The sequence below is a fragment of the Pipistrellus hanaki genome (assembly GCF_964339955.1).
Source record: "Pipistrellus hanaki genome assembly, chromosome: 1".
NCBI classification, from domain to species: Eukaryota; Metazoa; Chordata; class Mammalia; order Chiroptera; family Vespertilionidae; genus Pipistrellus; species Pipistrellus hanaki.
Genome location: NC_140503.1, coordinates 44,672,807 through 44,697,862, shown reverse-complemented (window position 1 = coordinate 44,697,862; position 25,056 = coordinate 44,672,807). Strand labels below are relative to the sequence as shown.

The following is a 25,056-nucleotide window of genomic DNA, read 5'->3' as shown; positions in this document are numbered from 1 at the left end:
CCATATCTTGTTAAAAGTAAAAATGGGTGTGGTAGAGCTCAAAATTAATCTCCAGTTAAATCCAGATATGGTTTTGGCGGATTATTTTATTTTTATTTTTTGCCAACCATCACAACATCCTTACAGACCAATGCACCTCATATAGCTCAGATTTGAAGGCAGAATGCGCCTCGTTGGTTATTCAACATCATTCCAAGCCCTGTCTTCCTAGCACAACGCTGCCTTCTGAGCTGGTGGAGTTGGTGTAGAAGCACCCTTGGTGCATAACAAGCAGAGCATGCCGAACTAGTTCACAGCGAAGACAAACAGCAACTGACATCCAGGTTGTTGTTGCATAGATAGGTCACTGTGTTTATCATTTTTAAACATCCGGGGTTGTGAGATAAGGCTTTTAAGGGAGGGATTTTACCGGCACGTTTTCTGTTTCAGTTCATGTTCAGCTATGACTCATGTTTATTCTAGTCTAACCCCATTTTGTTTGGAAATTTTTGTACTAGAAAATGTCACTTTCAACTAGGGGAAGGGAAATTCTGATTGAGGATCAGAAGAGTCAAGGTATTGCAGTGGCAATTTGGCATCACTTTTAACTCTGGAAAAAAATAGAGAATCCTTACAAAGAAAAGTGTCGTCAAGTACAAATGATTCTTATAAACAAATAGGGGAAAGGAGATGTCCTTTGAACTTTACTGTCAGAAGGAAGATGGGGGAGTCAGAGACACTATTATAAAATTATCATGCACGTTGGAGAGTTAGCCTCTGGATTTCCCCGCCCGTTGCCCTGCTCACTAAAGCAGTTCCAGTAAACTGCCTCTCAATTAAGGTCTGAAGAGAAAGATACCAGAACACAAACTGATCTTGAAAGGCCCACCTTCACATGTAATCACTCACAGATGTCTGCATGTGATTATATATTCCTATAGTGAGGGAATGATAAATGTAAATGAGAATCATGATACAGTTTTGCCTTGCTTGCTTGCACATTTCCAGAATATAATTAAAAGCACATGACACTTTCAATAGTTAGCTATGAGGTTTATGTAGGTTTTTATAAGACTTTGGCAGAAACTAAGGCATGTTTTAGTTTCTAAGTTTTCCCTCCCCTCTCTTTCTCCCCTCCTTACTCTTTCCTCCCCTCTCTCTCCCTCTCCCTTCTTTCTTTTTCTTCCCTTCCTCCTCTTTGGAATCAAAAGGATTTGACTAGCCCTAGCTGGTTTGGCTCAGTGGATAGAGAGTCAGCCTGCAGACTGAGGGGTCCCTGGTTCGATTCCAGTCAAGGGTACATGCCCAGGTTGTGGGTTCAATCCCCAGTGTGGGGCGTGCAGGAGGCAGCCGATCAATAATTCTCTCTCTCTCCCTCCCTCCCTCCCTCTGAAATTGTAAGTAAGTTAACCTATATAATTATATCTTCGAATAAGATCTAATAAGGATAAATGTCTTCTGGGCACTGTTTTGCCAAAAACAGGTGGATATGTGTGGATTTGGGATGTGGCAAGGGAGGCAGAGGTTAGATTAGGGAGCAATCATAATATGACTTCAATCAGTGAATTGGTGCTTAGCAAATCATGTTCCTCCAAATAAACAAAAGAAAAAACAAATTTTCTCTGGTTAAGGGGAATTTTTACATGAGTTCTTTCCAACTGCTTTTGTTTATGACTGTGGAAACTTAAAATGGGTAAATTCTGTTTTCCAAATAGCTTTGTACATTTTCATTTATTCCATATGTCATATCTGCTCTCAAGAACAAACGAAAATGCCTTCCTTCTCTCCAACTTCGTAAAATATAGAAATTTCCAGTGCTTAAAAATTCAAATTGGTCATTCCTTTCCAGATATTACAGTGTGGGAGGTAAAGGGTTCTCTAATGCAGTTATTCAAGAGCTTGCTTTTAGTTTAAAAAAGAGTTCTGCAGGGTGTTGAGTTCCTTGGAAATGGGTGTGCTTGGTTTTGAACAGTTTACAAAGCTGTGCGCCTCTGACAATGTACGTGACTAGGGCGGATTGCCTGCCTCCAATTTTAGTTTGTGTGTTTCATCCCTGGTCAGGGTGCATACAAGAGGCAACCAATCAATGTTTCTTTCTCTAAAAGAGCGAGAGAGAGAGAGAGAGAGAGAGAGAGAGAGAGAGAGAGAGAGAGGAAGAGAAAGAAAGAAAGAGAGAAAGAAAGAAAGAAAGAAAGAAAGAAAGAAAGAAAGAAAGAAAGAAAGAAAGAAAGAAAGGGGAATAAATAGCATGTAACCTTTGGTTGACTTCCAGAATGTTCTTTAGGCCAATGCTTTTCAGTGTGGGCTTTGGGTAATGAAGTCAATTTAGGGTGTGCAGACCAACTTTTTTTTTTTTTTTTTAAATGGAGGAGAAGGGAACAGACCAGAACAAAAGAAAATAGATAAGAGAATCGCATGAACAAAAGTAACAGGCAGTAAGGGTCAAGTGTTATTTTTTGAAACTTTTGTTTCAGTTATTTAAGTATGTATATATGTGTAATGTGCTGTGATATAAAAAAAAAACAACATAGAAAACTACTGCTGTGGCTGGATTTATTGCTGAAAACTTTAAAAAAAAACACAACAATTTTTTGAACCAATTCTATAGAGGCTGTACTTAATGGGCAAATCTCTTTTTTCCATGAAAGAAAACTGGGCCTTTTAATTATCAAGCCCTTGTTGATGGAGGTATTGCTGCTGGTTTGACTTGCTGTGGTATTACTAGGGTCTTTGGGTGTAATGAGCGTATTGTCTCTCTCCTCTTTTGGGTTTCTGCTTTTTCTCTCTAAGTGGACCCTAGATGTTGGGAGCAATGGTAGAAGTTCCCACACAGTGGAGACGTTTGCAACATGAGGTTTTGTGATGATTGCCAAAACTTTAAGAAAATTAGGTTTCTGAAGAAAGTAAAACTCTCTAACCAACATGAAATATCCACTTCTTTTTTCCTCCCCTTGTGGTAGCACTTGTATCGGTCCTCCTAATATAAATACAGAAGTGGCATTTATTTCATTGTGTGTGGATTTTTAAAAATCACCCAGTCTCTTAAGCCTGTCTAAATTAACATGTGATTTTAAGGATTAGATTTGAGACAATGGTAACAGAACCTTTCATTCAGTTCCATGTTGTCTTTTCACCATTCTAAAAGACATTTATTTTACATATGCTTAGTACTGTGTTTTGTAATTTGTTCTCATTTAAATATTTTAGTGTTTCAGATAAGTAACTTAAGTTGTCAGTCATTAAGATGCATTGCAGGATCAGTTTGGAGATACGTGAATCTGATTTTATTCAGAAGTAATTAATCACTGTCAGAAGTGTTTATTGAATGCCTGTGATGTGCTTTGGCAAACAGGAGAGAGGCTCCAAAGGCAGTACTCTTAAGTAAAATATAAGGCTCCTGCTTCTAAAGGACTTATTTGCATTCACTCCTTAAAACATCTATTGAACAACACCTATTTAATCAATGGAATGCTGCGCTAGATTCTCTGCCTAAGTCTAAGTGGGAAGGCAAAACTTACATGAAACAAGAATAATTAAATGCCATGCCTAATGATATTTGTTAAAAGTTCTGCAGGAATTTTGGGTAGAGAGTGAGCAGTCATCTCACTGGAATATCTAGAGGACAGAGGAGGTGGAATTACTGAATCTTAATGGAAGGATGGAGAATATTCCAGATGAGGGGGGAAAGTGGGGAAGGGGTTTTGAAAAATGCTTAGAAGCCCTGGCTTGGTGATTCAGTTGATTGGAGCATTGTTCTTTGAACCAAAAGGTTGCAGCATTGATTTCTGATTGAGCTGCATTTGGGAGGCAGCCGATTGATGTTTCTCTCTCACATCGATGGGTTTTTTGTTTGTATTCTCTCTCTTTCTCTCTCTCTCCCTTCCCCCCCATTTCCTCTCTAAAAATCAAAGCATATCCTCTAGTGAGGATTAAAAAAAAGAGCAGGGTTGGCTATGTTGGGTGGGGCCATGTATTTTAAGGTGGGTAATTGTAGAGTTCTGTAAGCTATAAAGGTACCCCACATCCTTTGGGTGCTTCCAGTCTATTTTGGGACAAGGGTGGGATTATAAATAACTAAGGAGGCTGAACTATGAGTACTGTGATGGAGGTAATATAAGCAAAAAGCTTGGAGTCACCCTGTCAGTGGCTAACCTTGAGCTATATTGATACTGCTCTGGCTTAAGGCTTGGCCACATTGCTGACTTAGTGACAGACTTCCTTTTTGGAAGGCCTGGCTCTGGACTTGCCAGCATATGTATGACACTCCCAGTTCACCAGGTCATGCGTGCTGAACGGCCCAGTTGATTGTGAAGCTGCAAGATAGTCATGGCCAGGGAGGGCTACTCTCTGCCTCTAGCTAGACAGGTTCTCAAAGGTGCTGCTCCTTCAGGGCCCGGCATGGTCAGGGATCTGTACAGGTGCTTGCCCGCTGCCCCAGGCTCCCAAATGGTGGAAATGTTTTCCTCCAAGCAGTTATTGAAAATAATTATTAATATTATTTCACAGTTAATTCTTCACTTATCTGATTTTTCTACCTGCTTATTTGTTTACCTACTTGGTGTTTGTGGCAGTATCTACTAGTCAGCCTTTTGCTGTTACACAGCCCCAAAATCTCAATGGCTTACAATAGTGGCACACATTTAATTCTTGCAGCAAAGGTTAATTGCGTCCTTAGTCAAATTTCCCTCTGATCTATTCCCCGCTTCCCCTGCCCAGATTCCTGGTCAGGTGGCTGCAGACTGTGTTGAGCCTGATTAGGGATACGGGCAGATTGGAAGGAAGGAGAAAGTGAGAAACCAGGGTATTTCTGCTTCTCCCTTTCTGCTTTTAGGTGACTTCTCTGGGGCCCTCGCTCCCACTGACCAGGCCCTCAGTGTTTCCACCCTCTCATCAGGTGACTCTAGAACTTCCGCTCCAATAACACCGTCTCTTTCTGTCTCTCCTAGGAGTGGGAGTGGCTTCCTGCTATTGCTAAACCTTTATTATCTCCAACTTCATGACTGTGTAACCAATTCCCTATATCGAATTCCTTCTGGTGTAAATTCTTGAAGTGGTTCCTTTTCCCGATTAAACCCTGACTGGCTCATTGCTTCAGAAAAGAGTTTTGCTTCTGTCTTTTATGTTGTTTTTTCCTATGGTACAGCCTCAGAGATGGTATCAAACAATCCATTTTATTATCCCACGGAATGTCTCCTAATGCAGCAGTGTGATATACTAAGAAGAGCGCTAGGTTTGGAGCCCCATCCTACAAGCTGATCATATTTTAATTTTATGATCATTTATAGTCATTTTCAATATAATTTCTTTCTCATTATAAACTGAGGATTGGAAGATAGAACGATACTTAGAAAAAAAGCATCCATCTTATAGAGGAAGAAATTTACATGTATTTAAAAGGTATCTTCCAGATGGCCAAGAAGTACATTTGACCACTGATAATACCCTCCATACCCTAAATTTTCCAATAGAATGAACAGCAAATTCCTTGGTGTAAGGTAAGTGGCACAATGTGTGTCTTGCCCCTTCACATGCCCTTCCCTTGCTGGAGCCTTATCCTGGCGGAGAAAGTTACTTTGGTTCAACACAGACTTGTAGTGATGGAGTCCTCCAGTTTGAAAGGTGCTAGGATTATCAGATCTCTTTCAGATTAATCTAGTAGAAATTCTTTATGGGATGGTTCAACTAAGCATTCTGAGAGGATTCAAAGAATCCCTGACATTCAGGTCCACCCAGAGTGGACCCATTCTCCCTTTGTGATGTAGAGATGACCTATAGCTAGGTTCAGCTTTCTGCACTCTGTTGGAAACTGGCTTCTCACAAATCCTTTGTAATCTGAGTTAGTACCTCCAGGGAGGACTCTACAAGGAAATTCCGCTTGAGTCACAGAATTCTCCTCCTTTAGCTAATATCCCAGCTCCGCCACTTGCTAGCTTGTCTTCTTGGACCAGTTAACCTCTTTAGGCTCAGGTTCTTCACTGGTGAAATGGGGATAATGATGACTATTTCCTAGGGTTGTACCTGGTACATAGTGATACACCATAAATGGTAGCTCTTTAATAGGTTTTCATCATGTTTATCAGACAAAGGACTTTGGAGCCTGGGACTCCAGACTCTACACCTGAACTACACTCGCGGCACTCGCTAGCCTTTGCTAATAATAGCTTAACAGTGACACATTTTTAATATGACCATCCTTTTTCAGTGTGATGTTTGTTCATTTCAATTTTCATCTAGACACCAAAGCTTTTAGAGTTCAGAGAGAATTTCAAACTTGATTAAGACAATAGTTTATGGGAATTTGAAGGTGATACGATCATGGGTGCTTAAAGAAAAAAATACAACCTCTTAAATCATAAGCCAAATTGATTTCTAAACAACAGTGAAAAATTGCTGTTAGTTGCTATTTTTGCCATTTGTGATAGACAAATGCCACTTCTTTATTCTCAGCCTTTGGGGAGATAATTATATGCTTGCTTGTGGGAATAACAGAATTAAAGCAGGCAGTTTCTTATCTTAGAAAATCATGTTTTCTTTCCGTTCGTCATCTGTTGTTAGTTCCTGCTCCTGAAGACATTCAAGTATGGTGTAGGATTTTCACGTTATGAAATTTTAGTGACTGTTAGCCTAGGAGCTCCCCAGGGCCCATAACTTGCCTTCTTTGTATTTCTTGGTGCCTAGTACAGGGTCAGGTCTATGTTGGCCTCAATCTTCTTGTGAAATTAAATACGAAAACTTGTTCTTTCATTAGTCAACTTGATTTTCATTAAGTGTGACTATATCTGACTAAGCTGAACCTCATTGCATCCTATGTGGTTGAGAAATCTTCACCCGTTTCTTTTGTGGAGTCCAAGTAAAGCTTGCCAGTTTCTATTTCTCAGTCAGTTCCTGTCTATCATTTGAGAATGGACTGTTACTCGCACGAAGGCTGAAGTTGGTTGCTAAGTTAGTATCATAATCTACAAGCATGGACTTCAACCTTGAGACCTGCAAAGGCTTATCTGAAGTAGATTAAATATCAGTTTTTCTGAGTGTACAATTTTTTTCTGCTTTCTCCTGTCACTTTTCAGAAGTTCATGCAAAAAGCAGCAGCCCAATAGTTGTGATCTCTTCTATGCCCAAAAGGGCCAGGGACATTTTCCCTCACCCTCCTCATTTTACTGACAGACCATCTGGGGTTAAAAATACACAGTCATTGTGTGTCGTGTTTAACTTCTTTGCATCACTGTCGTATGCGTTTCCTGACCTAATGACTGCTCTGTCCAAATTGAGAACATAATGTTGTGACCACCAGATGTGGAAATCCTGCCCTGGGCTTGTCTGAGGACATCCTTGAACTGACAGTGTGTCTGTGAAATGATCATGTGAGTAGGTCATTCTGGTTTTATTTTTCATATTAGTAATTGAGGATTACAGTTAGGGTACTATCAGTATACTTTTGTATCAGTTCAAAAACTGAGTAGATAAACTTAACACTGTAAATTACCACCATTTTGACTGCAGAAGTAAAATTTTCAACTTGACGGTCATTTGTTTTGTTTAGTTCTTTTCTCGGGCAGTTCTCTGGCTCTACTCATTCCTCACACACTTAAGAGCCCAGGATTCTGTACCCCTGAGTTTACTTTTTAAATATATATGCCTGCTGTTTCTCTTTTCTAATCCACATTATAATATGGGTCCTTAGGACTAGAAAGATGAGTTAAAAATAGACAACGCAAATTATTCACCAAGGCCACATTTGCCCTTTGGGTGTGTGGGAATTCACCGGGAGCCTCAGCTGAGCAGCTTCCAAAGTCCAATGAGCTCACTTTATTAAAGCTTGCACTGTTGCCCTCTCCTGTTTTAAAACTGATTAGATTAATTAAATATGACTAATAAATTATAGTATGGCAAACTCAGATTTATCTGTGTTAATTAGGGACCGGGATAGCATGGAAAATACAGATGATGCCTTTTCTCCTGGATTTGTGTTTGCAGATACCACAAAGACACATCCTGTGAAAGCAAGCTCACATTTCTTTATCCCTTTCTTTCTCTTCCCACATGTTCTTGTTCAGGTGACAGCCAATAAACTGGAACTGTAGGAATTAGAGAAAAAGGGAAAAATTTGACAAGCTATTTGGTAAATAATTATTGAAATCTTCACTTAGCACAGGCTCTTTCAGATGGAGTGCATGACCTGTTTGTTTAGTGTGCTTTATCAATGCTTTCCTCCCCATAGAAACAGCATTATACCCAACTAGAGGCCCAGTGCATGAAATTTGTGCATAGGTTCCCTAGGCCTGGCTGGTGATCAGGGCCATTCAGGGGCTTCCTTTCCTCAGCTGCCGGCTGCCAGCCGAAGTCTTGCTTCATTCCATACCGCCCCCCTGGTGGTCAGCGCACATCATAGCAAGTGGTTGAACTCCCAGTCAGGGATAACTTGCATATTAGCCTTTTATTATATAGGGTGATAAGATTTTGCAAGAGCAGTCCCACAAAGCTTCTTTAATCCAGAATTTGAAGTATAATCATAGTGAGTACTATTTCAACTTTAACATTTTCTTCCAAATTGCTTACTGCAAAAATAATAGAAGACTAGGTAAAAATTTTAAGTTCATGATTTAAAAAATCACCTCACAACAACATACCCTAATATAACTACTTTACTGTTTCACATGTTGCTGTCCATGTTCACATGTTTTCTACCTAGTTACAGAGACAGAACACATTGTATTTTGCTTTTATAACATAAATACTTTCTAAGTTTCTATATAATCTTGATATAATCAAGGGTTACTTTTCATAATATTCTTTCATGATGAAAAAGCTGCAAGGATGGTGTGTGTGTGTGTGTGTGTGTGTGTGTATGGGGGGGCGGGGTGTGGTGTGTATTTTCAAGGGAGCATGTCTGTACTTACCTAAGAGAAGACATAGCTCTTGGGCACTCACTCCCAGGTACTCTGTTGAGGAAATACAGGTCACTGCCCTCCAGGACTCAAGGTCAGGTCAGATACTTCCAAATGAGTCTTTTGTATCTTATGTGTTTGGCAGTTGGAGCACTGCCTGCCTGATTATGGTGTTTTAAAAACATTTTGTATTTGTAACTTTGTAAAACTTGCCTGAGAAAGACAGATGCTAACAGTCATTCAGTGGTCCTTGACGCTTCTCCAGGCAGGGCTCTTACCGGCTGTTGATGCTTCTCTCTCTCTCTCTCTCTCTCTCTCTCTCTCTCTCTCTCTCTCTCTCTCTCTCTCTCTCTCTCTCTCTCTCCTCCCCCCTCCCCTTCCATCCATCCCTTTCTAAAATCAACAAACATATCCTCAGGTGAGGGTTAAAAAAAGAAAAGAACTATATGTCTTGAAGGAAGTGGGTAAAGGGGAACATAAGGTGAATGATTTTCCTCTCCAAGATTTGCCCATTCTCAGACAGGGAGCTGAATCCTGGGTAATCTTTGCTGGCTCTAAGCTGTCAGTTAGTAGAAGCTGCATTAAGTGTCTTGCATTAACACCTGAGGCCTCTATCTTGGTGTTGGGAGTGGATGGGGTAAGGACTTAAATAGTATGTTGCACTTTGAACTTGGTTTTATAAAAACAAGCTGATAAAATATAACTTGAAATAATTTTTGCTCAATTTTGGAGAAGTTATTTTGTGTGGCACTGGCTGATTTTCCAGTATCAGGATGGCTTTTAAAAAAAACGGTCTCTTGTCAATACTGTTTAGGTTTTCTTCTTCTCCAACCCCCACAAACACTGGGATTTAGGACTAGGGCGAATAATGGTCCAATGTGAAGTCCACTATAGCATATTTTGACAACCCTCTCATTTTATGCTTTGAATGTAATTATTACTAATTCTTTGTTTATTTAAAGTGGCAGTTAGTTAGAGGACAGTGGGGATCGGGAAAAAAATGAAGTATTCAAGCTCCTTCATTAGTCGGGATGCATTTGAAAGTCTGAAACATAGGTTAGAGAAAATCTTGGTTTTCCCAGCCCAGCTGAAACATTGTATTCAGTTTTACAAGGCAAGTCAAGGAAGTAGTTAGGCAGTGGAATTTTTTATCACCCTTATAAAGTTAGAAAAATGTCTTAAATATTTAGAGGTGGATGACTATATATGTGAGATGCATAACTGGCTTGTGGAAGTGTTAACTGTATACATGAAGGTTATAGAGTGCTGTCAACTTTAACCTGTTGTATTGCAGGGAAATGGGTTTACAGATGAGGATGATGTTATCCTTGGTAGACGTTTTTCATTTTTGATTGGGAAAAACTGTAATCAGTGTCATTTTTGTTGATTTTGGTCTCATTCTTTTACTTGCATACACTCCCATCTGTTTACTTTAGCCCTCCTCATTGGCAGTAGCTTATGATCGTTATCCATCTGTCACCCTGGCTGCAGTGAGCGGTACGTGCAGCCTACTTTTACTACACTTTTTAGTGGCATTGATGTTGCCGCTGATCAAGAAAAGCCTTTTTGCTCACTAGATTCTGAGCACTGTGAATTTGCAGTTATATTTATTTTACTCTCTCTGATGACTTTCCTTTTATCTAGACACAGTCAGCGGGAGAGAAGGGTGGGAAGAGGTGAGGTGGGTATTGCAGGAGAGTCTGACCTAATGAGTCTTCTCTTCCGCACCAAGTAGTTTGTTACAGACACCCCATCCCACCCTAAAAGAAAGTTGATTTGCATTAACTGAGTGAGGAAAGTTGCTAAAATTTACAGCTTGCACCACTATAAGCTGAAATCTTTCTAAAGACGTGATTTGGAAATTTTCCTGGAAAATAATAAGATTGTAGCCAGAGTTTGTTTCAGCCCTCAGTTGCTAACTTTAAGCTTTTGTTATGGGAAAACCCATATGTATTGTATTTTACATTGGTAACAATCTTTTTTGTTTTTCCTCCTTTAAGATGTCATTCTCAAAGGGAAACATATATATCACTTGTTTTTAGTTAGTTGCCCCATGTAGTATTGTTACCTAGTTCTATTACTTTATCGTTTGCTTTACTTTTTTAGTTTTCACTTACCTCCAGATGAATGGAAAACATGATACATGGTCATACTTGGAAGGATCTAGCAGATCAGTTTCACTGCATTTTTGGTGTAACATCATTGGAATGTGGCTGTAATTTTTTCCGGTGGTAATTTCAGTGAGTTAGCAGAATGATTTTCCCTTAACAATAGTTATGGATTTGCCTTTTTATCGTCATCTTTTGAATAACCACAAAATTCCCTTCACCCTTAACTGAAACAGTGTACTTTGACCCTCAGTTGTCAAAGAACAAGGGAATTCCAGGTTTAGGAAGGTGTAGTGACTCATACTGGAGGGGTTTGCCTGCTATGAAGGTACACCTTCTCAGAAACCATAGGTGGAGCAGAGGAGATGCACGTGGTTTCATTTAGGAGCAGTTTGGTTCTTGAGATGATCATGAATTAATAACAGGAAAGAAATGTAAATCTCAGAGGTATTCTGAATCTTTATTCTTCAAGAAAGTTTAGTTAACAAATTAGGCTCTTTATGAAAAGACTAGAGGCCCAGAATTTTCATGCACTGGAAGGGGTGTCCCTCAGCCTGGCCTGCCCCCTCTCACAGTCTGGGAGCCCTCAGAGACTGGAGGCAACCCAGGTGATCAGGGGAAGGTGACAACCCCATCCACCTCTGCTGTTGCCACTGCAGGCAGTGCAAACCTCGGCCGGCTCTGGTTACCTGAACCTTGGGCTGGACCTGGGAGGCTGGGCAGCTGCCATCAGCGGCTTGCCTCTGCCTCAGCCAGCCCTACTTTCCTGAGTCTCAGTCAGTGGGGGATGCAGGAGGACCCGAGGCCTCTGGCAGCAGGAGTGCAGAGCGGCCGGCCCCAACTAAGGAATGGAGGATACATGAGTTATAACTTCCAATTTATTGGACACCATAGTCAGGCTTCAGTTTCAGGGCAGGGAGGAAGAGAAGGATGGACAGCTCATTGGTGGAGCCTGGGCAAGCTGTCAGTCAGTGGGATGTGCAAGAGGACCAGACGCCCCCAGTGGGGCTGAGGGGACTCTGGCAGCAGGTGTGAAGTGCAGCTGGCCCCACCCCCGCTGTGCACACCTCCATCTTGTGACAATGTGATGGTCAATTTGCATATCACCTCTTTATTATTATAGGATTTTATTGATGGTAAAACATTCCCTCTTTGAGAACATTTAGAATCTACATTTTGACAACTTTAAGCACATTGCTTCTTCCAGATTGAGTAACACTTAAAGCACATTTCCGTTTGAAAGTGCAAGATTTGCAAAAGAGACTTGTCATGCATTCTTTTGCCCATTCTCAGACAGGGAGCTGAATCCTGGGTAATCTTTGCTGGCTCTTCAATCAGATTTAAAATTCTCAATGCTTCCTAAGATTGTAGCTGTATTATTACATTTCCTTTGCTATTTCTGTTTTTCTCTCCTGATATTTTGGTAGTTCTAGCATTTTAAAAACCTTTTATTTGTGATTCAAAACATAGTTATATTTTTGGTAGTTTTTTTTAGTATATAATGATTTGTCATTTTGCCCTTTTATTTTCCCAAATACATTTAAAGGGTTAATTAAATCTTTATATTTAAATCTTTAAACCATTGGAGATTCTCAAATATAGGCATTACTTAAAACTATTTTTAACTGTACTATTTTTGTATCTGTCATGCATATGTTTATGGCTCAACTCAAAATTAGTAAATCCTTCCTAATTTCCTGAATTAGTTTGAGTTTGTTAACTTTTGTTAGTGTGATTAGATTTTATAGGTACAGTTATATAATAAAGAATGCCAAGAGTTGAATTTAATTCAGTAAGAATTAGAGTATTCTAAGAGTGTCAAGATGTGCAGCTTTTTCAGCAGGAAGTGGTAATATGTGTCACTTGATTTACACCATAAATGGGGCTTAGCATATCACTTCCTAGTCACAGAATGTACGAGCCAAAGAAATCTGAAAAATTCTAGTTTTCTTTCTGTCTTCTTTGTTTAAAAAGTCAGGTGTCTTTTTTAAGGACAAGTTATATTCAAAGATCACTTGTTAGTTTACTTTTGAAAATTCCCCCTGTCCAATTTTGGATTAACAAATCTAACTTATTTGGTTGCCAGTGATCATTTCAAACTGTTGTTAAAGTGTCTCTTAAGCTTACTTTTAAAGTGTTTTCCCGTCTAAACTTTAGACTTTCTAATTTCCAAACAAACAAACAATAGATTGTAAATTTGAATATAAATAAAACAAAAAATTAAATGGTTCTAACTATATGCCACATAATTGGTGCTTGAGAGGAAATATGCTTTTATGAACTTACAAAATGGGTATTTACCAAAGAGCAATGTCTTGAACTCCTTTTTCTTTTTTTCAACATAAGTAACATTCTTACTTTTATTTCTAAATTTGCATACTTTTTCCAAGACTTTATTTTGAAAAATATGTATATTAAAGCTTCAATCTATAACTCATATTTTTTCTTATTTCAAGAATCTGTTTTTCTAATTAGAGATTTTAGCTAATTACCCTAAAATCAGCTACTCTAAAATTTCATTAATCTCCAATTTAAAAATCCACACAAAAAAGCATAAGCAAAATGTGGGTGTTGAATTTTCTAAACTGGCAAAATCCATCTACGTTATATCTTTATCATCTATATATTATATATATATATATATATATATATATATATATATATATATATATATATAAAAGCCTAAGTGACCATCAGACTGTTTGATTAGTAGCTATGAGGAGCACTGACTACCAGGGGGCAGATCTCAATGCACAGGGATGGAAACATAGAACAGACTGATGAATCTCAGAGGGAAGGGGGGAGGTGGGTGGATGGAAAAAGATTAACCAAAGATCTTATATGCATACTAGTCGCCCGGTGCATGGATTCCTGCACCGGTGGGGTCCTTTGGCCTGGCCTGCGGGGATTGGGCCAAAACCAGCAGCCGGACACCCCCTGAAGGGTCCCAGATTTCAAGAGGGTGCAGGCCAGGCAGAGAAACCCCATCTGTGCACGAATCCATGCACTAGGCCTCTAATTAATAATAAAAATCTAAGTAAGGAAGTGAGCATACCATTTCTTAAAGTGGGTTTTAATATTTAGGAAACTTCTTTCTGTTTCTGGGGTATCTCTGAAGTGTAAATAGAAAAACCACATAACCCACATTTGGATAGCCTGGGGTCACAGATGTTGTTTCCAAATGTCTGTTTGAAACAAAGTACATGTTTTGATTGTAAAAGTGCAGTGTTAACTTTCTGCTTCTTAATGTAGGTCAGAGGGGATCAATAACCTAAGTTTTTTTTTCACTGATGTTAAACTCAGCATCTTGCATTATTGTCATTCACTGGGAGGCTAAATATCCCAGAAATCTGAATTATTTTTTGTGTGTCTCTCCTGACTGCATCTAAATTGGATTTTCAAAAGAATTTCAGTGGGAACAAGGTATTTAAAACATCAGTTGAAGGTCCCTGCTGTTTCTCCACCCCTGATTTTCCTGGGTCAGGCAGCAGACTTTCCCTGGAATAAGCCCAGCAAAGTACACAGGCAGGAGACAGAACTGTGTGTGCTGCACCACCCACAGGGCAAAAATGCAGCAAGTCACAGCTTATGCTGAAGGTCAGGACAACTGGCTGGCCCCAGAGAGTTAGTCTTAAGGCCAGGAAAAGTCCTTCCCACTCTTTCCCACACTGCAGCAATGGTATCCTTTCTTTCATTCATTCACTCACAAACCCAGAGGAAACCTCCCTATTCTCCTGGACAGAAAAGGTTAGATCAGTGGTCGGCAGACTCATTAGTCCACAGAGCCAAATATCAACAGTACAACGATTAAAATTTCTTTTGAGAGCCAAATTTTTTAAACTTAAACTTCTTCTAATGCCACTTCTTCAAAATAGACTCGCCCAGGCCATAGTATTTTGTGGAAGAGCCACACTCAAGGGGCCAAAGAGCCGCATGTGGCTCGTGAGCTGCTGTTTGCCGAGCACTGGGTTAGATTATTAATATCTATTGGCTAATTTGACTTTAGTGTAAAATAATTTTGTGAATCTGTTCCCTTTCCATGATAAATTATATCAAATTTGTGGAATGCCCACTACTGGTCATTCCAAGTTCCTTTTCCCTATTAGGTCTGTTAGTTGTGGGAGTGAGTCTGGTTCTGTTTCTTTCCTATGTTCTGCTGGTCCAGCCCTCCCTCCAGTTGCACCGCAGGTTTCTGAGAAATATCTGATAAGCTGTCTTTTCGTAAGTGCTGACTTCATATCCTTCACTAGAGCCTCACTACCTGGTCTCTGCCAGCTCTTGTTCCTGTGAATCGCCTGGACAATGCGCAGGCCTCCAGTCCAACTTTATCTTCTCCTCAGAGGGGCAGGCAGAGGCCCCCTCTCCCGCTCCCTTGTCCCGGCTCCCTCCTTCCAGCCTTTGGAATGAGAAATCAGAACTCCTTTGTTCCCCAACCAGAGTGCCACTCCCAGCAGTGACCAAATGTGTCTTCTTCCTGTTGCCCTTGGCCCAAATGGAAGCGCCTATTCCTGCAGGCGGGGAAGGAAATGGCCCTGAACCCCTGCTTAGAATCTGAGTAGTCAGCACTTCTTGCTCTAGCACCAGCCCTTGCTCTGCCCCCTTGTTTTTTGAATTTGATCCAGTCTTGCTCTTGATCACAGGCCCTCTTTAAATGGAACAAAGGCAGGAGGCCTGCTCTGCCTCCCCAATAAATCTAGAAGGTACCTTTCATCTCTAAAATTTGGTTTGATTTTTCTACCAGGAGTGAATGAGTGCTCCATACCTCATTTTTCTAGATAAGTAGTCATTGCTTTTTAAAAATTATGAACAATTCTAAGAATCTATACTAATAAAAGCCTAGGTGGCCCTTGCGCCCTCTCGTCATCACAAGATGGCTGTCCCACATGCCATCACAAGATGGTCACCCCCACATTGTTACAAGATGGCCGGCAGGGAAGGGCATTTGGAGACAACCAGGCCAGCAGGGGAGCAGTTAGGCACCAATCAGGCTGGCGGGCAGAAGCAGTTAGGGGCAATCAGGCAGGCAGGCAGGCAGGCAGGCAAGTGTTTAGGAGCCAGCAGTCCCAGATTGTGAGGGGGATGTCTTACTAAACCGGCAATCAGACATCCCCCAAGGGGTCCCAGATTGGAGAGAGTACAGTCTAGGCTGAGGGACACCACCCCTTACCCCCAATGCATGAATTTCGTGCACCTGGCCTCTAGTACATAATATAAAACACTTCCACATCCACGTACCACCATGTAGTTTAAGAAATTATTACAGAGTTAAAGTGCCTTCCTAATCTCTCCTCTTCCATTTCTCTCCAAAGGTAACAGTTATCTGGGTTTTGTTGATAATCATTCTCATGCATATTTTTATACTTAAATTACATCTGGGTATATATAAAAATGATACCTACTGTTGGCTAGCTGGGAAAGCTGCATGCAGCCTAGTGGCTCATGGGTTGTTATGAGTTGAAATGACTCAGGGTCATGATTTTGAACATGAATTATTGTATGATGTGCTGCCAGAAGACAGCCATGCTTTCTAAAAGGCGATTGAGAAGGGCATTTTGGCCCAAAATGTAATGCCCTTCAAAGCTATGTGGTTGTTGTTGTTGTTGTTGTTGTTTTTTTTTTTTTTTTTTTTGAAGTTATATAGTCCTCTTAAATAGAAAGAAAGAAAGAAAAAAAAAAAAAGCCACTCCCTTACTGCAGGATAGGCTGTAATGTAGCTCTTGCTGCTGTTGATATGACAGCCCCTCCTTTGTAGTCTAATCATTTGGGCTGGAGCACAAGCCAGGCCATTGGGACTGACTGTGGGCTCGAGGACTCTCCTGGGAGTGATCACAGTTTAACCACAGAGATGTCGTCTTTGCTCATTGTCCTTTTTTTCTTCATATTTTCTGCTTTGTGGCTGAAGACGAGGTGAAATTACCTTCCGAGAAGTACTCTAGTTCATGAAATTTAATGACATGAATGGTAATAGGGATAGCTGTAATGATTTGTCTGTTTCATATGGCTATGAATATAAAGTATTAATTAGATATATTTGAATATTATTCTAACAGATATTATGACTGATTCAACAGCTTTTCTGTTCTCCTAATTTTAGTAGCCTGTGGATCTGGAGGAGTGACCCAGCTCTGGGGAATGGGACGTGGTTAATCTAAATTTAGGATAGGCTTTGATTAATTTAATCTTGCTAACTGACTAGGCAGTGATTGGTTCAGGAACTCAGCCTTAGTCCCCAGAGTGTGACATGCCCGTGGTTATAAACCCAACAATGAGACTTGAAGGAAAGGTCCCTGGAGGCTTTGGGGAAACAGTTCTTCGCTTTTAAGAAAGAGACACAGGAAGATGATCTCTTTTCTTCTCGGTATTGCTGCTGTGGTCAGGAACTGCTATCAGTCAGAGGATGCAGTTGATACTCCCAGGAGGGGAGAGCCAAAGGAGATGCAGAGAAATGAGCCGGAATTACTGGATCGAGCCATCTCCAAACCCCAACTCACCACCAGGCTTGTTATATGAGTCAACAAATTACCTTAAGATAGTTTGATTTGCGGTTTCTGTTGCAGTAGAAAGCATCCTAATTGATATAATTGTCTTATTATTCTTATGAGTGGCTATTTTTTTCAATCTTGGAGTAGCCTCAGAAAGTTATTTTTCCTTTAAAAAAGTTCCTATATATATATATATATATATATATATATATATATATATATATATATATTTATTTATTTTATATATAAATGTCTATTATATATTCTACTGATATTATTGTCAAACTAAGTGCAATATAAAGATCTTCATTTTTTTTACTGTAATAACATTTCTCAGCATCTTTACTCTTGTTACTGTAGTATACTAAGAACACTTTGGACTTCCATGGTTTTCCTAGCTCTCTCCACACTTAGTAGAATTTAACCTTTCTGCAGTGTTGTTTTAAGCATATTTAACCTTTCACTTAGTATCTACTATATGCATGTTTCTCTGTGCAACCTGGCTGGCAGAGAGGATGGCGCTTTTGCTTGATGTGAGACCAATTCAGAGCATGTTAATAAGCCAAATGACAGGGTTGAATTACTGGCCAAAGGCAGGCCTGGGAGAAGTGATGGACACGGCTGAGTAGACAGCTGGAAGGAGGGAGGGAGAGAGGAACCGCATGGGTGAAGAAGCATCCTCAGAGAAGGCTGCCCAGTGAGGTGGCCACGCACACGCCGAGGGGAGGATGGGTGCACGCCCCTGAGAGGAGCAGAGGCCTAAGGGAGGGCAGCTCGGAGGCAGTGTTGGGAGAGCAGTGTATCCAGTGGAATAGCTGTGTTGCCAGGCTGAGGAAGCTGGAAATTGGGTCCACAGCCTCTTAAATAGTGAGGTGGCCTTACCTCGGGGATTGCTAAAAGTGACTCTTAGTGTGTCGGGCAGGGGAATGAGACCAGGGAGAGGTGGGCACAGCTTCCTGGGAAGCTATTATTATAATCCGTGCGTGACGTGACAAGATCTGCAGGATAATAGAATCTGGATGAGTAATATCTTACACTTATTTTGAGTTTTAGAGTTTCCACAGCACAGTCATACACATTATCTAATTTACCTGTTAGATCCTCTCAATCTCTTTTGAGGATGAGGAGGATATAGAGATTCAGAGCAATTAATCAACCTCCGAAAAGTTGTAAATGACAGGCCCTAACCGACAGTCTGGCTCTTTTAATCTCCAGGTTCTGTGCTTTTCAATAATAAACAACATTTTCCATTTTTAGTGGAATTCAAGTTGTGTTGATTTGACTGTGCTCTCCAGCATTTGTCTGTCAACTGGCTCCTGACAGCCACATAAACAAAAGCTAAATACCAGTTCACAACTCTTACAAACCGCTGAATAGTGAAAAGATGGTTAGGTTTCCCAGATAATGGTAAAACCGTCTCAGATAACAGAAAGGTAATCCTTCTAACAAATACAGAAAACAAAAGGCTAGGTCAGTAGAAAGTTTCCTAAATGTTTTAAATGAATGGGGAGTAACTGAGACGTAAGGGAGCTTCAAAATGGCTTTGTTGAATGAAGGTGGAAAAGTTGCGCCTGAATCCCAACTACAGGCAAAAACAACATTGGAAGAATAGGAGTTACCATCTCAATGAGCCAGAATAAGGAAAGTATTCATATGAACAGGCATTTGATACACATCATCTCACTTAAACTGTGAATGAACTATTAAATGATGGAATGTTGATAGTAGCTTTCCAATTGAGAAAGTTAATTTTCCAGCTATACAATCTATATTTTAAAAGTCATGTGTTTTTTCTTTTTCTTTTTTATTATGGTTTAAACACACACACACACACACACACACACACACATACATACACACACACACACACAATTTTTCATTTTAACCATATTTGTAAGTGTATAGTTCAGTAGTGTACAGGACAGTAAATATAGTCACATTATTGTCAAACAAGTCTTTATAGAGTTTTTATCTTTTGCAAATCCTGAAGTATGCCCATTGAACAGCTACTTTCTTTTCCTCCCTCTCTGTATTGCCTGGGAACTACCACCCTATTTTCTGTCTCTATGAATTTGGAAAACTATGAATTTCTTAAAATGTTAATATCAAGAAACATTAACTGAATACCTGTTGGGCACTGTTCTTAATGTCTGGACCAAAAAACAAAAAACAACCTATAAAAGATAGCTGAGAATTCCTAGAGGGTCTTTGTTACACTGAACTCAGAAATGTATGAAAAGATAAATCACAATAAAAATCAGTGCGTATTAAATCTTAAATGGATGAGGGCCACAGTAAAATCTGTGTAATGCTAACAATAATATGTATGCGGTTTTGCTAAGTGTCGCTCCTGCCACTGCTGACCCTGCAATAGTGAGGTATCCGGAGGAAACATGAGCCAGATAACCGGGGATATTGCGTCTCAGATTGTACTTGCTAACAGTAACGGTAGTTATTAGTGAGGGAAACAAATATTGAGAAGCTGCCCTACTAGATTAGCTTGGGTGTGATAGTTGTCTATTTCAAGATACACAAGAACACCTAAAGCGGGGGTGGGGGGCGGGGAGAGTGCCACACGAAGAAGGGGAGACCCCACTCGGGTTAAGCCTCGGTATTATATGAAGCTGGAGCTGGCAAGCAGCCTTTTGGGGTGCTCTCAATGTTGATATATAGAAATGTTGTGGCAACATAGCCATTGAGGGCTCTCCCCACCGGCTAGATAACTACAGTTAATATGTAATTTAAGAGGATACATAATTGACATGTGTGCTTTTTAAATGTCTTGGAAACCACTTTACATGGTTCGGTATAGAATGCCGAAGAATAGAAAATTTTAAAATAAAGCTTGAGTAGCCAGATAATGAGAGTTCAGCAAACTGCAACCGAGTTGTATTCACTAACAGGCCCCATTAGAGAAAGAGTGGCAGCTTGTTCCTGACAGAGCATGCCGATAATCATCCAGGACTTTGTGGTGATTTGTAGTTGAAACTGCTAAATAAGTATTGAGCCGCCATAGTGGGGAAGAAATAAGGGTTTTTTGTTGTTGTCTTTTAAAGTTTCCCAAGTAATTCGAAATTGCAGCCAGGGTTAAAACTATTTTAGTTATTTCAGCTCTAGCCAGTAAGATGTGGGGAACATTTATTAAAATGTATGTAAAATACTTCTTAACTGTATAAAATAAATATACAGGCTTTCCCATCCCTGCCCTCAGACAAGGTTTTTATTTGTTTGTCTTGGGGTTTTTGTTTTGCTTTTTGCTTAGCCAGTTGCAGATTCTAGAAACACAACTGGAAGGAGGAGATGAGGAAGACATTGTGAAGAGGTCCCATGGCTGACTTTAGGGACAGACCGAGCATGGGGTGGGGTGGGATATGAAACATTGTTTATATGTATTTCAGGAAGTAGAAAATAAGGCATGTTCTCAATCTAAATTATGTAACTTTGAGGGTTGTCATCTATTTATCCTATATAACAAAAGCCTAGGGACCCTACCCATGCACAGATTTCGTGCATCGGGCCTCTATGTGATAAAATAATGACACAAATAAAACATAGCATTTAAATGTGTAGGAATTCTTTGCAGAGTAGTTCCTTTCTTCAGCCTGTATTCAGAGGAAACATACCATTCACACCCTCTTCTGTGTTCACATTTTCCAGGGCGTTGGAGAATTTTTTTTTTTTCAATAGAAATCTTTGTTCTTTTTCTAATAAGACTTGGATTACATTTGAAGAAATTTAGCATGTCTTTCTTTCTTTTTCTGGCAGGAATTGATTTTAAAATCAGAACGATAGAACTTGATGGAAAGAAAATTAAGCTTCAGATATGGTAAGTTAATATATATATATACTATATATACACATAAGAGTTTCTACTTTAGTTAGGAATTGAATGTGAGAATTAAATGTGCATTGTGATAAGTGAGAGCTATTCTGTGATAGCTAAAACATCTTTTCTTTGCCGGAACCAGGGGGAAATGGGTAAGCATTCAAAGGTCTCTCCACCAAGAGTGGGAAGGTAAGGAATGATATCCTCACTAACGCACAGCCAGAAGAGATCTGAGAACTCATTCTTTACAAATGCTAATTTTACCGGGGAGGAAACTAAATTCTAGAGTGTACGTTACCTCTTCACTGTGGTTGTTGCAGCTGTGAAATCAGATAAAGCTTAGTAGTCAAGTGGTAGGAACCCTAAACAGGAAGTGCAGACCGAGGTTCTTGCCAGGACTACCTCTAAATTGAGGACATGGGGCCAGTTGCTTCCTAGGGCCTACTTTCCTTCGTTTGTCAACTGACTGATTCAATTGATGGTGTCTGAGTTCCCCTCCAGCTCTGATATTTTATCATTTATTTGTATATGTCTTCTCATTAAATTTAAAAAAATGAGGAACACTAGACTAGCAATAGGGAGAAAAAGGGCATACTTTTCATCCCTCATGCTGTAATATGCAAGGCAAAGATCTCCTTAAAGACCACTCAAATCTGACTGGTTTATTCCTGAAGAATCTCTCAAACTACAGTGAGTAAATATGGTTCTTCCAGATTGCCAGGTTGAATATTTTATACTTGAAGTCAGAAATTCCTCATAGATTTATTTTTTTAACCTCCTATAAGCTGGTTGAACTTCTTTCAGTAAGGGCCTTCCATGGTGAGCCATATAGAATTGGAGCCTTGGGGAAGGTTCTTGATGTGCACTGGTCTATGGTGTGATATGACAGTAGCAGACATAGCTCAGAAATTGAGAGCTCCACAGACTATACAGGGAAACTAGTAAAGCAGTATATATGAACTTAGGTTTTAGGCTGATTTTCATTCTTGAATCTCAGGATGGGAATAGAATGAGAACACTGTGCTGAAATATACTAGGACCTCTTTTATAAAGGAGGAAACTAGGGTTTAGCGTGGATAGTGATACAGCTCTGACAATAACCCAGATCTCCGGGCATTGTGTCAGTTTCATAATATTAGCGTTGCAGTTCCCAGGACCTGTCATTGGAAAACACTGTGAAGGTAGCCACCGGCTACCCTTTTCATCTATCGGTATTTAGTAAGAAGCCAAATATTTTAAACATATAACACAGTGTTTTAGGGAGAAAGTAAAGAGAATTTCTGATTCTGTGCTTATGGTCCTGATCATCACAATAGGGAGTGTTTCTAGGCGCCTGTGGGTGATCAACAAATTAGAGTTTAATATAACATCAGGGCACTGCTTATAGATACTCTCAGTAAATGGTCTCTATTTACTCTTCACAACCTGCACTTACTATGGAAGGGTTTTCCCTCCAGCCTCACTGCAGAGCTGGTTCTAAATCAGGTAGTGTGTGAGAATCAAGAATATGTTGGTCTGCTCAAAGATGCTTGGCTTGTATTTTCCTTATGACTTCTTTGCCATGTGCCAAACAAGTGCCCTTTATAGGTATTCTGATCAGTGACAGAAGGGTTAGAAAAGATGACTGAGGTGAGGCCCTGCACTAAACAGCCGAGATGTCGGTGGCTTGAGTCTCATTCAAGGGTGTGAGCTGGTTAATGGCAGAACTGGGACCATAGCCCACCCCACCCCATTCCTTCTACTGCAGAATAAAGATGCTGGTAATCACACACACTGGGTTGTAGTGGGCATCATCTGAGACTATCTTCTAAGATTTACATAAATAGTAAGGAATTTTATTAATGTTTTTAGTTTATTATATTTCCCTTGGGCCTTAATCTCTTGTTTGGGTTTGGTATGCATTAGATTTCTAGTGTATTTTCACAAGTGCCTCTGTCTTCCCTACAGTTAAATTGTACAGTTTAGTTTGTCTTAGTCGCACAGGGAGTGAATTAATTCTGCTGGTAAGTAGCAAATGTAGGAGTATTGACTTTCCCAGATACCAAATAAATTTGATCTGCTTTATAGGGACTTACTTCAATAAATGTAATTGGAAACATTTGTGTTTTTTTTTTAGAATGTATTCTAATGGTACCCATCAGCTAAAAAGCAAGACTATATGAAAGCTTATGTAACTTTGCAATGTTGTTCATATTGGAAAGTCTTTGGAAACATTGTCAACCATTATGTGTTAAACTCCAGGTTCCCGTTTAATTACGGGTTCCATTGCTGAGAAAGTTCTTGAAGAGACCCATTTTAGTGTGCTTGGCTGAGCAGAACTTACACAGTAGTGAGTCCAGCCCAGTTGCTTTCTTTGTACAGAAATCAGACTTTCACTCAAGAGAGCAAAATGCCATAATCATTAGGCATTTATTAAAACGATTATAACTACCTCTAGGAGTCCAAGAATTTAGAACTGTTCTGTTCTCCCCAATATGTATCTGACTAATTCAGCGTGCCGGTTCCTAGCAGGGCCTGGGTTTCCCTGTTGCTGCTTTTATCATCAAAGTCCAAGTTCTTCGCACAAGTCATTGTGAGCTCTTGACAGGCTCCCGTGGCCACCACCGCCTCCAGCTCACAGACACACACAGGCTCCCTTTGTCTCCTGTTCCCCTCCCCTGAAACCACTGCGTTTGTGAGAGACCAGAATGATCTCTCCTCAGTGTTGCTGGTGATGTCTTTTAAAACCGCTCTCTGTTTTGTTTAAAACTTTAGGGACACAGCAGGCCAGGAAAGATTTCGAACCATCACGACAGCATACTACAGAGGAGCCATGGTGAGTGTGTGTGGGGGTTTTGCAACTCTTCAGGTGAAAGTAAAACATGAATATTCACTTGTCAAGTTTATAGGATTCAAGCTAAAGTCTAGTGCAGGGGGGGAAATATTGTTTTTATTGATTTCAGAGAAGAAGGGAGAGGGAGAGAGAGAAACATCAACAGTGAGAAAGAATCATTGATTGGCTGCCTCCTGCACGCCTCCTACTGGGGATCAAGCCTGCAACCTGGGCATGTGCCCTGGACCAGAATCAAACCTGGGGCCCCTCAGTCCACAGCCCGATGCTCTATCCACTGAGCCCAACCAGCCAGGGCGGAAAATAGATTTTTTGATGTGAAAAAATGTTTTCTGTTTAGTAACTATATATTTTGCCATTAGTCTTTGTAATATTAATAGGTAATTGGCTTGTAGGTGTTTTAGAACTCCTACAAACATCCTGAGTGATTGTGTTTTTGTGATTTTTTCCTTTTGTTAATACCTTTGCCACATCTTAGCAAGCCACAAGCTTTGTGACTAAGTATTCATTGCTTGCACCCTCTCATCATTCAGCCTTGCCCCATCATTCCTTACCTCTCACCAGGTACCTCCATCCACTCCTAATGGCTTAGCTCTCTGGATGCTCCTCCACCAGTGTTTTGCCAGCTGGCCAGGAAGTAGCTGAATGATATGTGACTCTTTGAGTTTTAGAATCTGATGAATCTTAACTACCAAGTCCTTCTTTTGCTACATAGTAGTCTTATCCTTGTTATCATAACCTCTCCCCTTGACTAATTTCCATCCTAAGGCCTCATCTATACAACCCATCATAATGCTTGTTGGCTCAGAGCAGATTCTGTGTGTTCCTGGAAGTACAGTGGTGAATAAGGCAGCTTAGAAGCAGAGCTATACTGACCAGGGCTTTCCTTCTGGCTTTTAGGCCTAATCCAAGCACTAGTTGGAGTTTGAATTTTGATGAAACTCTG

General features: G+C 40.1%; 1 protein-coding gene across 1 annotated transcript in view; it reads left to right on the top strand.

The window, feature by feature from the left end:
- RAB8B (RAB8B, member RAS oncogene family) overlaps positions 1 to 25,056 on the top strand; it is a 61,155-nt gene that overhangs the window by 20,038 nt on the left and 16,061 nt on the right. Inside the window, exons 2-3 of the mRNA XM_084890837.1 lie at positions 21,220 to 21,280; positions 24,035 to 24,095. Coding sequence (XP_084746963.1) covers positions 21,220 to 21,280; positions 24,035 to 24,095 — 122 coding nt within the window. The remainder of the gene's footprint in view (positions 1 to 21,219; positions 21,281 to 24,034; positions 24,096 to 25,056) is intronic.